Genomic DNA, 13,211 nt, shown 5'->3' on the forward strand with positions numbered 1-13,211 from the left:
CAGGAACCGGGAAGGATGACACACACAGAAGATCTCCAGTGATAAGCAGAGGCTAGGGGTGGGGAGCTTCCGAGCCTTGGGGCGGAAGGACAGCCAGGTGCCGCCTCATCCAAACCTGGGCAGGGAGCCAGGGAGATGACAGCCCCTTGCAAAGATGTCCCAGGTCTGGGAAAATGATAGGTCCTATCTAAGCATGGGGGGTTCAGAGCTGGCCAGGGAATAAAGAACATGGGTTGGAGAAGCAGGATGGGGTAGAGAAAGGAGGAATGAGGGACTCATTTGGAGTACTGGAATCAAAGTGTAGCCTGAGATTGGAAAGGCTGTGGTAGGACTGGGAGAGTGTAGACCAAGAATGGGTGGGTTCATAAAAGGGACAGTGGGGAAAAGCCTAGAATAGCTTCCGGCTTGCCTGATGGTACAGGTGCCAGGCTAGGACAAGATGGAAAAGAAGCTGGGCGGTGGTGGTGCACACCTTTAATCCCAGCACTCGGGAGGCAGAGGCAGGCGGATCTCTGTGAGTTCGAGGCCAGCCTGGTCTACAGAGTGAGTTCCAGAACAGCCAGGGCTACACAGAGAAACCTTGTCTTGAAAAGCCATCAAAAAAGGAGGGGGGGAGGTGGTAAAAGAACCAGGGTCTTAGAAAACTACTCCTTACCAGTCAAAACACAGAAGAGCCTTGGGGTCTGAATTCAAACAAGAATCTTATCCGTACCAATAAAAACTCTAGGAACAGAGAGGCGTGGAGTTGTTGAAGTCTTCCAGTTGAATACTCAGGCCCCATTAGGGCTTATCACCTTCTGCCCTGACCACTCCCGTCAGAGAGACTTTGGGAACCCAGCCAGATAGCTTATTAGCAGTCGCCTCATCGAAAGTGTCTCCACAACTATCCTGGCAACCTAGATGAATACAGGTAGCCAAGACAAACCTGATGGACCACTTAAGAGACACTTAGGGTTGACATCAGGGTGGATGCTGGCTCACAGCTGGAATTAGGGAGGCAGACTTCCAAGGGAAGCAGAGAAAAGTCCTTGAAAGCCAAGAGAATGTAAGAGCCTAAAGTTAAGCTGGGCAGTGATGGCACAGGCCTTTAGTCTCAGCACCTGGGAGGCAGGGGTGGGTGGATCTCTGAGTTCGAGGCCAGCCTGGTCTACAGAATGAGTTCCAGGACAACCAGGGCTACACAGAGAAACCCTGTTTCTGTAACACACAAAACAACTAAAGTCAGTGTTAGAGAGCTCATAGAATGGGGAACCTTCTTCTACCTGGCTCATGTGTCCGGGCAAGCCTCCTTAAAGTGTAGGACTTAACGGTCCCTCCCCCGACTTGACGCTCCCAAGTCACAGCCACAACCCTCGCGAGCCATTGGTGTTGGGTATTTGCGCTCAGGCGCCAGGTACAAGCACCTGCCTGCGGTGTAGCCAGACTGTAAGGCTTATTGGAGGTGGGGTGGGGAAGGCTAGGCAGGCAGAAGGCGGGGCCCTAAGTTCCTCTCAAAGCCCTAAGTGGACCCACAGCGAGAGGAGTGCAGTGGGCGGGGCTGTGAAGCCCGGGTTCTTTTTTTTTTTTTTTCCCTTCCCAACCGCCACCGAAGTTCTGAGTGGGTGGGGCCAGTGTCCAGAACTCAGGCTCCTGGGGCACAGGTCCTTACTGTGCGGCACGGCACGCACAGGTTGTGTGTGCTACCTGGTCTTGACCTCCTGCAGCTCGTGCGGACTCTAAAGGATACAGCTCTCACGCTGGGAAGGAATGAGTCTCCCTGACGTTTCGCAGCGAAGGAGTTCTGTGCGCCATGAACCCTCCCTCGACTGGCCCCCGACACCCGACGCCCTGAGGCCTTCACCCTTCCCGCACCCCGCGCTACAAGCCCTCAACCGCCTATGCCTCCTGCTGCTCTTCCCAGCCTACTGGTCTCTGGACCAGTTGCTGGGCTGCTGGGCACCAATGGCCCGATCCAGCAGCTTGGGGTGGCTCAAAGTCCTGGCAGGAGGTGGGGCGGCGTTCCTATCGCTGATGGTAGTTGGCCTACCCCTGGGGATGCTTGGCCTTGTGCTCTGGCTGCCCCTCCAGGTCTGCCGCCGCCCCTTCTGCTATCGGCCCCCTCCGGCCTGCTGGGTGTGGCCACAGCCCTGGCACCCGCCTGCGGAGCGCGTGCGCTGCTTTGTCTTTTTCACTGCCAATCTGTGCCTGCTCCCTGATGGGCTGGCACGCTTCAGCAACCTGTCGCACAGCCAGCGGCGTGCGGAGGCCATTGGCGCCGTACTGCTAGGTAGCCTTCGAACCTCACAGTATGGGGCTACCGGGTGCAGCCAGCCGCTGTCTGAGGTGCCTGGTGGTGTGCTGAGGGCCACAATACCCACGGGTTTGGACTTCGTGTGCCTGCAGGAAGTGTTCGATCTCCGCGCAGCTCATCGTCTTGTGCGCGCCTTGGGGCCAAATCTGGGCCCAGTGCTATATGATGTGGGCACATTTGGCTTACTGCCCGGGCCGTACTTCAAGGTACTGGGCAGTGGGCTTCTACTAGCCTCGCGCTACCCGCTGCTGCGTGCCACCTTCCGTTGCTTTCCTGATGCTCGTCGCGAGGACGCCATGGCCTCTAAAGGTCTACTCTCTGCCCAGGTACTAACAGGGTGCATGCAATGCACTCTAGCAGGGAGGGGGTAAGCAGTGGATCTAACAAGCAAGAAGAGCTGGAACTGTGGGTGGTGTTGCAGGCACAACTGGGTATCCTGGACGGGCGCCGAATCGTGGGATACCTTCATTGCACACACTTGCAGGCACCCGCTGGTGAGCTCTGCAGGAGGGGTGGTTGGAATGCCCTCTTCTCACCTTTGAGGGCAGTAGGTCCCTAACCTCACCAACACTTTTGTCCCTACGTCCCAATGTTTTCTGCCCCAGACATCCCAAGCAATGCCTGGGTGGGTTTACAGATCAAGACCTGGGTATGGTCTTGGGTCCCCACTCTGGGCTAAGCCAACCCCAACGCTCCCTCTTAGAAGACGGGCATATTCGCTGCAAACAGATGACGCTGCTGCTGGAATGGGTGGAGGAGTTTGAGGCTGAGAGCCGCCACAGTGGTGAGGCTGTAGCCTTCAGCGTCCTCCTGGGAGACCTAAACTTTGACAACAGCTCACGAGGTGAGAAACTGGGGGCGGGTGGAGCAGAGAGACCCAGCTCTGCCTGCTAAGACGCGGTTTTCCTCTACAGATCACGCAAAGGAGCAGGGACACAAACTCTTCAGCTGCTTCCAGGACCCCTGCCGGCTAGGCACACGCCAGGAGCAGCCCTGGGCCTTGGGTACTGCTGCTGCTGTGGAGGCAGGGAGAGCAGGTCTGTGGGATCCCCATCAGCGAGGACCCCCACTGATTCCACTCTCGCTCTCCCCCCTGGCTCCGCAGGGACGATCCTGAGCAATTCCATGCTACACCAGGCCACTGCCAGCTCCCCAGAGATGCTTCGGAGGTAAGTCCAAGGAGCCCGGGCACTGTTAAGCAGGCCAGCTGGGAGGATCTACCCCAGCCTCAGTGACGCTGTCCCTCTCCTAGGGCCCTGGAGGAGGAAAAAGGGCGCCGCCTCTACCTGGCAGGATGTAGAAGTCACTCCAGTAAATCCTGGCAGGGCCGGCGCCTGGACTACATCACCTACCGTGGAATACCGGGCAGTCGCCTGAGTCCAGTAAGTGCCTGAGCTGGGGGGCAGTTAGGCTTGCTCAGACTGAAAGCAGCTCTCAACCTGATTCCTGCCCCGTAGGAGGTGGAGCAGGTGACTTTCAGTACAGCGCTGGCTGGGCTCACGGACCACTTAGCTGTGGGCTTGAAGCTTCAAGTTGTGTGCTCCTGACTGAGGCTGGCGCACACAGTGATGACCGGCGAGAAGGACCACCAGGAGGAGCCGATCCCAATAACCGTGCACCTCGGAGGATCTTTATTGTGAGGCTCTCACACGGCTTCCTGGGCACGGCGATACTCATAGACACTGCCGCGCTCTGGGAAGGCTGGGAATAGTGGGGGCGAGCCTGGTGGTGGCGTTGGGTCCTCCGGGTCTCCGTAGCCCCCACCGCCAGGCGTGTGAAGGCAGAACACGTCCTGTGAAGAAGAAAGAGCAGGTTCAACACAGCTGTGGCCTTATCCCAGTAAGACAAGCAACCACTCGGGATCACAGAGGCCACTAGACAGCCACCCTATTTTAATTTGGAGCCAAATTAAAATTTTGCATCTTTGTTCACGACACAGGCTGCGTCTCTTACCCCAGGGTACACGGTCACAGATGTCTTCCCGCCCAAATTCACCGTGCGTCCATCCTTTCTGATCAGGAGGTTTAAACCTCGAGCACCAGGCTCTCCCCCTACAGGAGGAGGAAAGAAGAAACTGGGAGTCAGGGGCGGTAGGGGCAGGAGTTGGCCGGGAAGGGCTGGGTGGGGAGGTACCCACCGTGGAGGCCATAAGGCTGAAACGCCCGGCGCTCGGTAAGCACGGACAGCAGCGCCTCTTCCCGAAAGACCAGCTCTCGGATGACGCCATCACCTCCCCGGAAGCGACCTCGGCCCCCAGAGCCTGGCCTCAGCTCAAAGCGCCGCAGGATAACTGGGTACCTGTGCAGGTGGAGGGCACAGCGCAGATGAGCGCGGACTCGCCACCCAGATCACCTGCCTAGCACTGCGAGTGCTCAGCTCACCGGCTCTCCAGGATCTCCGGGTCCGTGATGCGTGTGTTAGTCATGTGACTGTGCACACCACTGCGCCCATGCCAGCCAGGTCCTGCGCCCGCACCCCCAGCCACCGTCTCGTAGTACCCCATACGGGCATTGCCCAGGGTCACGTTGTTCATGCAGCCCTGACAGAAGCAGATGACAGCATTTTGTTAATGTGGGCATCAACCCCCACCACCCCGTTTACCAGCAACCCCCAAGACCTTTGCTCCATCACACCTGGGAGGCTGAACAGGCCCCAAAAGCTCCCAGAATGACGTCCACCACTCTCTGAGATGTGAGCACGTTGCCACCCACCACGGCTGCCTCTGGGGATGGGTCCAAGATGGAGGCCTTGGGAATTATTACACGCACAGGAGCCAGGCAACCCTGGTGAATGAATAGAGCGATTCATTCGGGCTGGGTACCACCTAGATTCAGATAAAAATTCCACCACCCTAGGCTCTGTTTTATCAGGCTGCCTTTGTCTTCAGGCGAACCTCAGGGTGAGCCCAGACGTGTGCTGACCTCACAGCACACCCCTACGAACCTGGTTAAGTGGGATGTCACGGCCCACGAGACAGCGCAAGCAGTAGATGAGGGCAGACAGCGTTATGGCCCGCGGGGCGTTGAGATTGCCAAACACCTCGGACCCAGAACCGCTGAAGTCGAACACTGCGCTGCCCTGCCCACGAGGAGGAAAGGTGTGGCTGTGGGCAACCGGCGTCACCCCAGAGGCCGGTGTCGGCGCTCTCCCCACCCGCCTCACACGCTAACCTGACTCAGGTTGATCTGAACGCGCAGGCGGATAGGAGAGCCGTCATCCATGTGATCCTCCGCAGACACCTCAAGGGGCAGGCCCCGGACCTGCCGGGAGGTTCCAAAAGCCCGAAGCATGTCTCGAACTGCTAGTTCAGCGTTTGCCTAGCAGGAAAAAGGTTCAGCCCAGCCATGCCACCTGCAGGGTGGCCCAGCTACCTTGGAGCAGCCACAACACTGCCCCATGGATGCTCCTGTTCCCAGGCCCACCTGAATATGACCCATATAGGCCTGCACCACATCCAAGCCATACTGCCCGATCAGCTCTCCCACCAGCTGGATGCCCTTCTGGTTGGCTGCCACCTGGGCACGAAGATCCGACAGGTTGTCATGCAGGTTCCTGGTTCCACTACAGCCAGAGATCTTGCCCGGGGCCCGCAGGGCCTCTGTCACCGCTGGATGGACAGGGTCACAACTGAGTCACCTTCCATGTCCTCAGGAACAGGTGCCCGTGCCTGTCTGTCCCACACCCACAACACACACACACCCACTGGGCCCTGGGAGAACCCTATTGACCTCCCTGACCTCCCACCTCCCCCGTTGCGAACTCCTGGACTCTGAAGACAAAGGACAGGCTCCATCCTTCTGCTGAACCCTCTTCTTCAGCCCAGCATCTGGAGCACCTTTGGCAAGCAGCAGGGCCAATGGCTTTGCTGGAGCCGGAGGAGGCTTGGGAGAGGGTGGGTTCCTCCCTCAGCAAGCTCATCTCATCTGTCTACCTTTTCTAGGCTCCCCTCTACACTTGACAGGAAAAAGCCTCCCTGACACACACCCCACATGCACCTTGTCCTGTCTGCCCTATGTCCTGCCCACTCCCACTGGCCTCCTGTACTTCAAGAACATAAGGCACCACAGGGCTAGAGACATGCTCAGCAGTTAAAGAACCCATGATTCTCTTTGAGAGGATCTAGGGTCCGTTTTCAGCACCCACACAAGGGGCCTCGTAACTGCCTGCAACTCCAGTTCCTAAGGATCATATGCTCTCTTCCGGTCTCCAAGGACACCCGCACACATGTGATGCACATACACGCCCTCAGGCAAACACATACACATAAAGACTGTCAGGCACCTGTCATTCTTGTCCTCTTCCCGCAGTTCCCTACATCTAGACAAGGTTCCCCTCGCACTCCAGGGACTCGACCACACCAGGGGGAACCCTTCTCTTTCCAGTCTTGGTCATGGACTTCTCTGAGGTCTACCGGCCACTTGTACCCTCAGCCACGTGTTTATACTTGTGTCTCCATGATCCACCTCAGCTCCCAAAGATCAAAGTTATCCTATGTGTCTGTGGCACCCGGAGCGGCCTGTGGCTCTGTTACCCCCACCTCTACCATGCCCTTATCCCCTCAACTCCAAGAATTGCTTTTTGAGTTCTCAGAGCCCTGTGACCTCAGGAGAGGGCTGTCTTTTCCAGTGCCTCCATCTTGCCTGCAGCTGTTCTCTGCTGTTCAGTGCGGAGCCTCCGACCTGTAGCTACCCAAACCGGACCCTACAATCTCCACATGGTACCGCTTTAGTTCGCAAACAGTTCCTTCCACACTCTACCACCTGGATCGCCACCGTCTTTGAGGGTGACTCCAGCTGTCACATCTGACCACTCTGCCCACCCTCAGGGTTACTCTGCAGATGGGTGTGCAAGCAGACCAGGACAGCTCCAGTTGCTCCACTGCCCAGTGACTGGGACCCAAACCCAGACAGGGAACCCTGTAGCCTCAGTACACGGTGTAGCTTGTAGCAGTTGCCAACCTTGGAAACTACCTCTCCCTTCTGCCCCTTGGGTGTCTTGGCCAACTCCCCACCCCAAAAGCATCTTCCAGGAGGCCCTCTTTGGTCCAGACATAAGTCATCTCAGCACTTCTGCAAAGCTGAGATGATTCCCAACTGCCCCGAGAGGTCACCACTTGTCTCTGGCAAGCCTCAAGGCAGGCCTGAGCTGATATATCAGGATGTATCAGCTGTGGACCGGGATCCTGCCCAGCCTGGTTCCTGGTAGCAGCCATGCATCCCTGCCTGCTGAATCCTCACGGCGACCCTTCTCCAGCTCACCCTCTTCCTGGAAGACGCCTCCCTGGACCAGTTTGAAGGACAGAAAAACGGCCCCCTCCTGTTGCAGGGCGGTAGAGTGAGGAGGCATAGAGCCCGGCGTGATGCCTCCAATGTCTGCGTGGTGCCCCCGGCTCGCCACGTAGAACACGGGCCGTGTCTGGCCTGGCCAAAACACCTAGGGGGTGAACAGTAACTGTCAGCGGCACCGGAAACCTCTGTCCCTCTGATAGTAGCCCAGGTAGCACTCCTCACCGGGGTGATAACCGTCAGGTCCGGAAGATGGCTGCCCCCTGCACTGGGATGGTTGCTGAGCAGCACGTCACCAGGATGCAGGTCAGCACCTAAGTGCTGAATCTGAAATCAGAAGACACAGACAGAGTGGAAAAGGAAAGTGAAGTCATGGGAAAGGGAGGGGGCAGAAAGGAAAAATGTCACCGTCACCACACCTGGAACTGTACAGTCTCCTGCATGGCGCCCAGATGCACAGGAATGTGGGGCGCATTGGAGACCAGGCCCCCATCAGGCCCAAAGAGGGCACAGGAGAAGTCAAGGCGTTCCTTGATGTTGGTGGAGATGGCTGTGCGCTGTAGGATTCGGCCCATCTGCTCTGGGGGCACAGAGTAACCAGGTAGCCCCATCACCCACATGTATAGGCCCCAGGAAAGAGAGGCACAGGACCCACAGGGTCAAGGCCTTCTGTGCTCCAACCTAGCAGCTTTTCCTGTGCCCCGGGGAAGACCAGGGTGGCGGCACACCTCCTTAGGCAGTGAGGCCGTAGCCAGGTGTATGCTAGCTTATGAAAAGAGCGTTCTTTCCAGCCTGCCTGGGGTCTCTCTTCAGCTTTCCTCCCTGGCTGGTGCATCAAGAACCTGGTCCCCAAGCTTAGACCCCTGGGCTCCTGAGAGCCTCCCGCATGACTCTGAACAGATGAGCTCACAGTGGATGCCCAGTTTCTATCCCTAGACAGCTGAAGATCACATGACTTCTGATGAGACGCAAGTACTTGCCCTGTGCGAGGCCTGCTCTTGCAGCATGGAGTACGATTTCAGAGCCCAGGCCATACTGCTCACCCCACCCCAGCGAGGCTCCTGCCCTTCCCCTTGGCACACACTTGCCGGGTTACCACACGTAACAAGAGCCAACGCTACCCTTCTCGTCTGTACTTTTGCCTGGTATGCACTCCCCCCCCCATGTCCTACATCATGCATGCATGCCACCCTATCACATATGCACTACAAGGAGGACAGCGGTGCCCACTCACCAGCAATGCTCATGAAGCGGTGTGAGAAGATGGACAGCTGGATGGGGTCCAGTTTGGTGCCCGCCATGCTGGGAGACTCAGCTCCCACAGAAATACGGATGTCCCCTGTCTCAGTCACCTCTGCTTGGCAACCTGGTTCTACCAGGATGGTGCTGGGGGGCAGGGGACACAGAGGAGCTACAAGAAGGCTGGCCAGGGAGGTCACTACTCCATGCCAGGAGATACCCCAGCGATGGAACCCCGGCAGCCCTGAGCCAAGGGCTCTGCTGTGGAGGGTCCTGCAACACCCCCTTCCAAGGCTAAGCCATCCCAGGCTTACCTGTTGTTGTCGATGATAAGGCAGGGCCCCTGGAGCTGGTGCCCATAGCCCAGCTCTCCTAAAAGGTACACGGGGGTCTCCTGATAACCCCCCTCAAAGTAGCACTGGGTCACCTGCAGAGGGTGTGGAATGAGCTGGGCTCCTAGGTCATCCTTCCTGAGGCCCTCAACATGGCTAGGCCTCCCCGTCAGCACTGAGGATGTAGGTGGACCAGCACAGCAAAGCCTCCAACCTTGTCCACCCGCGGGGGTCCACTCTGGGCTTTGCGGGTGTCCTCCAGCCGAAGTCCACTACGGCCAGTCCCCCTCACTCGCACATCGTCTACCACCACCGGCCGCTCAGGAATGATGAAGCCGAACTCTCTCATGTACCTGTACCCACCCATCCAAGGGAGCCATCAGAACAAGGCAGCGGGACCAGCAGGCCCCATGCTGGACTCACAGAAGGGCGCATATACCTCTCAACAAAGGCTGCTCCAAAGTCGCCAGCCCGGGGTGAGCGGGCTGTGGCCGGATGCTGATGGGCAGACACCATCAGGGCACAATCAGTGCCTTGGTAACGAAGATGCAGGAAGCCCTCAGTGCTGATCTGAGACCTGCAGGAAGCAGGTTGGGCTACTCACTCAGTGCCTTCTGAGGATGCCCGCCCTGCTTTCCCCAGGCACTCTGAGACCATTGTCCTGAAGACCCAGGAACATCTGGTAAGACATCCAGGGGTACACCACCAAGCGGGTGGTAGAGATAATGCCAGCCCTGTGTTCAGGGGTCCATGACTCTACCTAGGGAAGCCCTGGGCCAGCAAGGCGTCCACACACTGCTCCTCCAGGCGGCTCAGTCTCTGGTCCAGTTGCACAAAGGTTTCGGGTGTGTAAGACAGGGAACAGGGCTCCTGGGCTTCATGGACCACATCTGCCAGGGCCAGTCCCAGTGCCGACAGCAGCCCGCTGTGCCTGCAGACATGGGTGACAGAGAAGTGTGGGGACACTCTTCAGAGTCACCTCCCCCAGCTAAGGGCACACGCGCCTATGCAGACCCACCTGTGAATATGCACAGTGTCCATACCCAGGGCCCGGGCTATGGCACAAGCATGCTGCCCACCAGCTCCTCCAAAGCAGGCCAGCACGTGGGCTGAGGGGTCATGGCCTCGTGCCTGGTGATCCAGGAAGGTCAATAAATAGTCTTTCCTACCTGGGACAGGCCCCCCACCCTATCCCATTTCTGTTGGGCTGAGAGAGTGTGGGAGCAGGGCTAGGACAGACAGGGGGTGGTGGGACATGGGGGCGGGGCATACCTGTGTAAGAGCACGGATAGGCCGGCACATGGCTTCATTGGCAACACGCACAAACCCCATGGCCACCTCCTCCAGACTTAGCGGGGAAGCTGGGCAGGGTCCATTGGTCAAGAAGCTGTTGACCTCAGTGGCCACAGCCTCTAGAGCCTTTCGGGATGCCTCTGGGGACAGCGGCTGGTCTTCTCCTGGTCCAAAAATGCAGGGGAAAGAGGCAGGCAGCAGGCGACCCAGGACCAGATTGGCATCTGTCACAGTCACAGGACCCCCTGGGAAGGCAGCACAGAGTGCGGGTTGGGGGCTAGAGGAGCAAACCGGATGTGGGCAGCAGGCATGGAGACGAGGAGTGGAACAGGCCTGGAGCACCAGGAGGAGAGGCCTGGCAGAGCAGAGGCTAGCTCTTACCTTTGCGGTAGCAGGCAGGACCTGGGTGAGCACCTGCTGACTCTGGCCCAACCACGAAGAGGCCGGACCTTGGGGAATAAAGGACTGGAATTAGAGGGGGGAAGGAGGAGAAAGCTGAGGGGTCCCGACTGGAGAGAGAGGCGCTGACCTGAAGAAGAGGCGGGAACCCCCACCAGCGGCCACCGTGTTGATGTCCAGCTGGGGGGCCTGGAGGGTAACCCCAGCTGTGCTAGCCTCAAAGACATGCTCAAATTCTCCAGCATAGCGGCTCACATCTGTGGATGTGCCTAATGGGGATGAGATGCCAAGAGTCACCCCGAGACCTGCGTCCCCAGCTTCATCCAGCTAGGCGGCTGGGTCTTCCCTCACACACTCCCTTCCTACCTCCCATGTCAAAGCCAATGACGGGCTGGCCACCTTCCAGCTGGTAGGTAGTGGCTGAGTAGCCAACCACACCTCCGGCAGGGCCAGAAAGCACAGCCCTGGAACCACTGAAGGCCTCCATGGGTGCCAGGCCACCATCAGAGCGCATGAAGAGTACTTGCACATCCTGTGAGTGGAGAGAATGGACAGCAATGTGCCGGGCAAGCGAAGGGCTCGGGCCTGGGGCAGGGTGGTCAACCGGCCCTCACCTTTAGCTGGCCCTGGAAGCCGCGGCTGAAGCCCTGCACATAGCGCTGGATGGTGGGAGTGAGGTAGGCGTCAGCGCAGGCCGTGTGCCCCCGGGGAACAATGCGCACCATGGGCATGGCTTCCGAGGACAAGGACACGTGTGTGAAGCCCAGCTCCCGGGCCAGGGCGCCCACCTGCTGCTCATGCTGGGCCCACCTACAACGAGAACGCCGGGAGCTCTGTGCTTCCCACCCGACACCCTTCCAGCTTTCCCCTGGACCGGGCCCCCCACCACCACCATGACCGCCCCCCCCCCCCAATAAGCAGCCCTCACTCACGTGTACGAATGCATGAGCACCACCGCCAGACTGCGGATACCCCGAGATAAGAGCCCCTCCAGCTTCCCACGCAGGGCTCCCAGATCCACAGGCTGCTGTACCTCTAGCAGGTCCCCCGTACGGCCTGCAAGAGCCCACGGCCCCCATTCAAAAGGTGCTAGGCTCTGTCTACCCCGAGAACCTCCCACGGGGCCGTCAGCACCATCCGCACCTTTGACAGGAGACCCGGCTCCTGGTTCTCCGTGGTACAGTACCACTCGCTCGTCCACCTCCAGCACCTCCTCGTACAGAACCTCTGGCATGGGCACAGCCTGAGGGCAGGCGGGGGTTCAGAAGAGAGCCAGGCCCGGGGGTTCTGTGGGGTCCTGAGTGGGTGGGGCAGTGCGGGCAAGGGGGTGTGTCCCAGAAAGTGAGGAGACAGCCAAAACGGCTCAGCAAGGCCCATCCAGGAGGCTTCTCTCTACACCCAGGCACTTAAGTGGGGTGAAACCAACCACCCCACCCCCAGAGGGCAGCTGTTCCCAGGAATCCAAAGGTGAAATCTCCAACCCTTCACCCTGACCAGTGCCGGCTTGGACTGGCAGAGTACCACACGCCTGCTTGGAAGGTCTGGGGACACGGAGTCCTACTAGCAGGGCTCAGTCTCCTTTATGCCTATCATCTAGTGGACTTAACCACCATTGCTCCAGAGCCATCCCCACAAGGCCTTGGCCGAGACAGGGAGAGGAATGCACAAGTTCACCTAACACCCAGCTGGCATGGGAGAGCTCACCAGGTCAAAGAGATCCGGCCGGGCCTGGGTGCCGATATGCAGCAGGTCTCGGAATCCCCTCGTCACGAGCAGCGCCACCCGCTCCCCACGTCGTTCCAACAGTGCATTGGTGGCCACTGTGGTACCCATGCGGATGCTGGCAATGCGACTGGTGTCCAGTGGTCGGTCCCGAGGCAGCGACACACCTCCCTCCTGGGGACCACGCAGTCAGTGTGAGACCTCAGGCTGGGGGTCTCCCTCACCCCCCCCCACCTTCGAGAGCCCTGGCCCACCTGCTCCAGGATGCGGCGGATGCCCTCTGTGGGCGCGTCTGCATAGTTGGCAGGATCCTCTGAGAGCAGCTTCAGGACACGCACATGCCCTCCTGGGCACTGGGCAAAGACATCTGTGAAGGTGCCACCGCGGTCGATGGCAAAATGGAATCGCCCTTCTGGGCTGCCCATGGTGGTGGGTCTGGAGTCCAGCAGTATCTCTTCAGCTGGTACCCCTGGGAGAACTGGACAGAAGAGCCTGTCATTAGGGGGGTAGGCAGACTGGGGTTATGCCTGAGGGGGCCTGGTTTCTAAGCAGAGGCTGGGATGGGAAGGAGGTGGATTCCAATTCTAGGAGGTGCCCTGGGGAAGAACCAAAGAATAGCTCTGGGTCTGGTAGGAGCTGCAGGACCGGGTC

The 13,211-nt window shown here is 58.9% G+C and overlaps 2 protein-coding genes across 9 annotated transcripts in view; one reads left to right on the plus strand and one right to left on the minus strand.

The window, feature by feature from the left end:
- The first annotated feature begins 945 nt into the window (after window positions 1-945).
- On the plus strand, window positions 946-4,224 carry LOC102912804 (sphingomyelin phosphodiesterase 5). 2 transcript variants are annotated; one of them, XM_006989330.4, is made up of 7 exons: window positions 946-2,616; window positions 2,712-2,784; window positions 2,994-3,134; window positions 3,205-3,294; window positions 3,396-3,459; window positions 3,543-3,672; window positions 3,748-4,224. In XM_006989330.4, the coding sequence occupies exons 1-7, from the start codon at window positions 1,747-1,749 to the stop codon at window positions 3,835-3,837; spliced, it is 1,458 nt and encodes a 485-aa protein (XP_006989392.1). In that variant the 5' UTR covers window positions 946-1,746; the 3' UTR covers window positions 3,838-4,224. The 2 variants fall into 2 exon arrangements, with proteins under 2 accessions (XP_006989392.1, XP_042120845.1); XM_042264911.2 differs by having other exon boundaries at window positions 1,595-2,616; window positions 2,997-3,134.
- Oplah (5-oxoprolinase, ATP-hydrolysing) overlaps window positions 3,899-13,211 on the minus strand; it is a 29,748-nt gene continuing 20,435 nt past the window's right edge. For all 7 annotated transcript variants that reach the window (XM_042264901.2, XM_016007708.3, XM_042264900.2 and 4 more), the window contains exons 2-27: window positions 12,815-13,038; window positions 12,543-12,734; window positions 11,982-12,081; window positions 11,771-11,894; window positions 11,453-11,648; window positions 11,205-11,370; window positions 10,969-11,107; window positions 10,821-10,888; window positions 10,419-10,684; window positions 10,165-10,277; window positions 9,907-10,077; window positions 9,586-9,723; window positions 9,361-9,499; window positions 9,129-9,241; window positions 8,810-8,961; window positions 7,995-8,155; window positions 7,801-7,902; window positions 7,549-7,723; window positions 5,713-5,897; window positions 5,461-5,607; window positions 5,234-5,368; window positions 4,924-5,073; window positions 4,672-4,829; window positions 4,428-4,588; window positions 4,244-4,341; window positions 3,899-4,082 (exon numbers count right to left, since the gene is read on the minus strand). In XM_042264901.2, the coding sequence (XP_042120835.2) occupies window positions 3,936-4,082; window positions 4,244-4,341; window positions 4,428-4,588; window positions 4,672-4,829; window positions 4,924-5,073; window positions 5,234-5,368; window positions 5,461-5,607; window positions 5,713-5,897; window positions 7,549-7,723; window positions 7,801-7,902; window positions 7,995-8,155; window positions 8,810-8,961; window positions 9,129-9,241; window positions 9,361-9,499; window positions 9,586-9,723; window positions 9,907-10,077; window positions 10,165-10,277; window positions 10,419-10,684; window positions 10,821-10,888; window positions 10,969-11,107; window positions 11,205-11,370; window positions 11,453-11,648; window positions 11,771-11,894; window positions 11,982-12,081; window positions 12,543-12,734; window positions 12,815-13,038 (3,920 nt within the window). In that variant the 3' untranslated portion in view covers window positions 3,899-3,935. The remainder of the gene's footprint in view (window positions 4,083-4,243; window positions 4,342-4,427; window positions 4,589-4,671; window positions 4,830-4,923; window positions 5,074-5,233; window positions 5,369-5,460; window positions 5,608-5,712; window positions 5,898-7,548; window positions 7,724-7,800; window positions 7,903-7,994; window positions 8,156-8,809; window positions 8,962-9,128; window positions 9,242-9,360; window positions 9,500-9,585; window positions 9,724-9,906; window positions 10,078-10,164; window positions 10,278-10,418; window positions 10,685-10,820; window positions 10,889-10,968; window positions 11,108-11,204; window positions 11,371-11,452; window positions 11,649-11,770; window positions 11,895-11,981; window positions 12,082-12,542; window positions 12,735-12,814; window positions 13,039-13,211) is intronic.

The sequence above is a fragment of the Peromyscus maniculatus genome, chromosome 20 (assembly GCF_049852395.1).
Source record: "Peromyscus maniculatus bairdii isolate BWxNUB_F1_BW_parent chromosome 20, HU_Pman_BW_mat_3.1, whole genome shotgun sequence".
NCBI classification, from domain to species: domain Eukaryota; kingdom Metazoa; phylum Chordata; class Mammalia; order Rodentia; family Cricetidae; genus Peromyscus; species Peromyscus maniculatus.

Excerpts from the sequence above, each read along its gene's own strand:
- LOC102912804 (XM_006989330.4), top strand. The coding sequence starts at position 1,747 with ATGAGTCTCCCTGACGTTTCGCAGCGAAGGAGTTCTGTGCGCCATGAA. Across the intron at positions 2,617-2,711 it reads AAGGTCTACTCTCTGCCCAG|GCACAACTGGGTATCCTGGA; the intron begins GTACTAACAGGG and ends GTGGTGTTGCAG. Across the intron at positions 3,460-3,542 it reads TCCCCAGAGATGCTTCGGAG|GGCCCTGGAGGAGGAAAAAG; the intron begins GTAAGTCCAAGG and ends TCCCTCTCCTAG.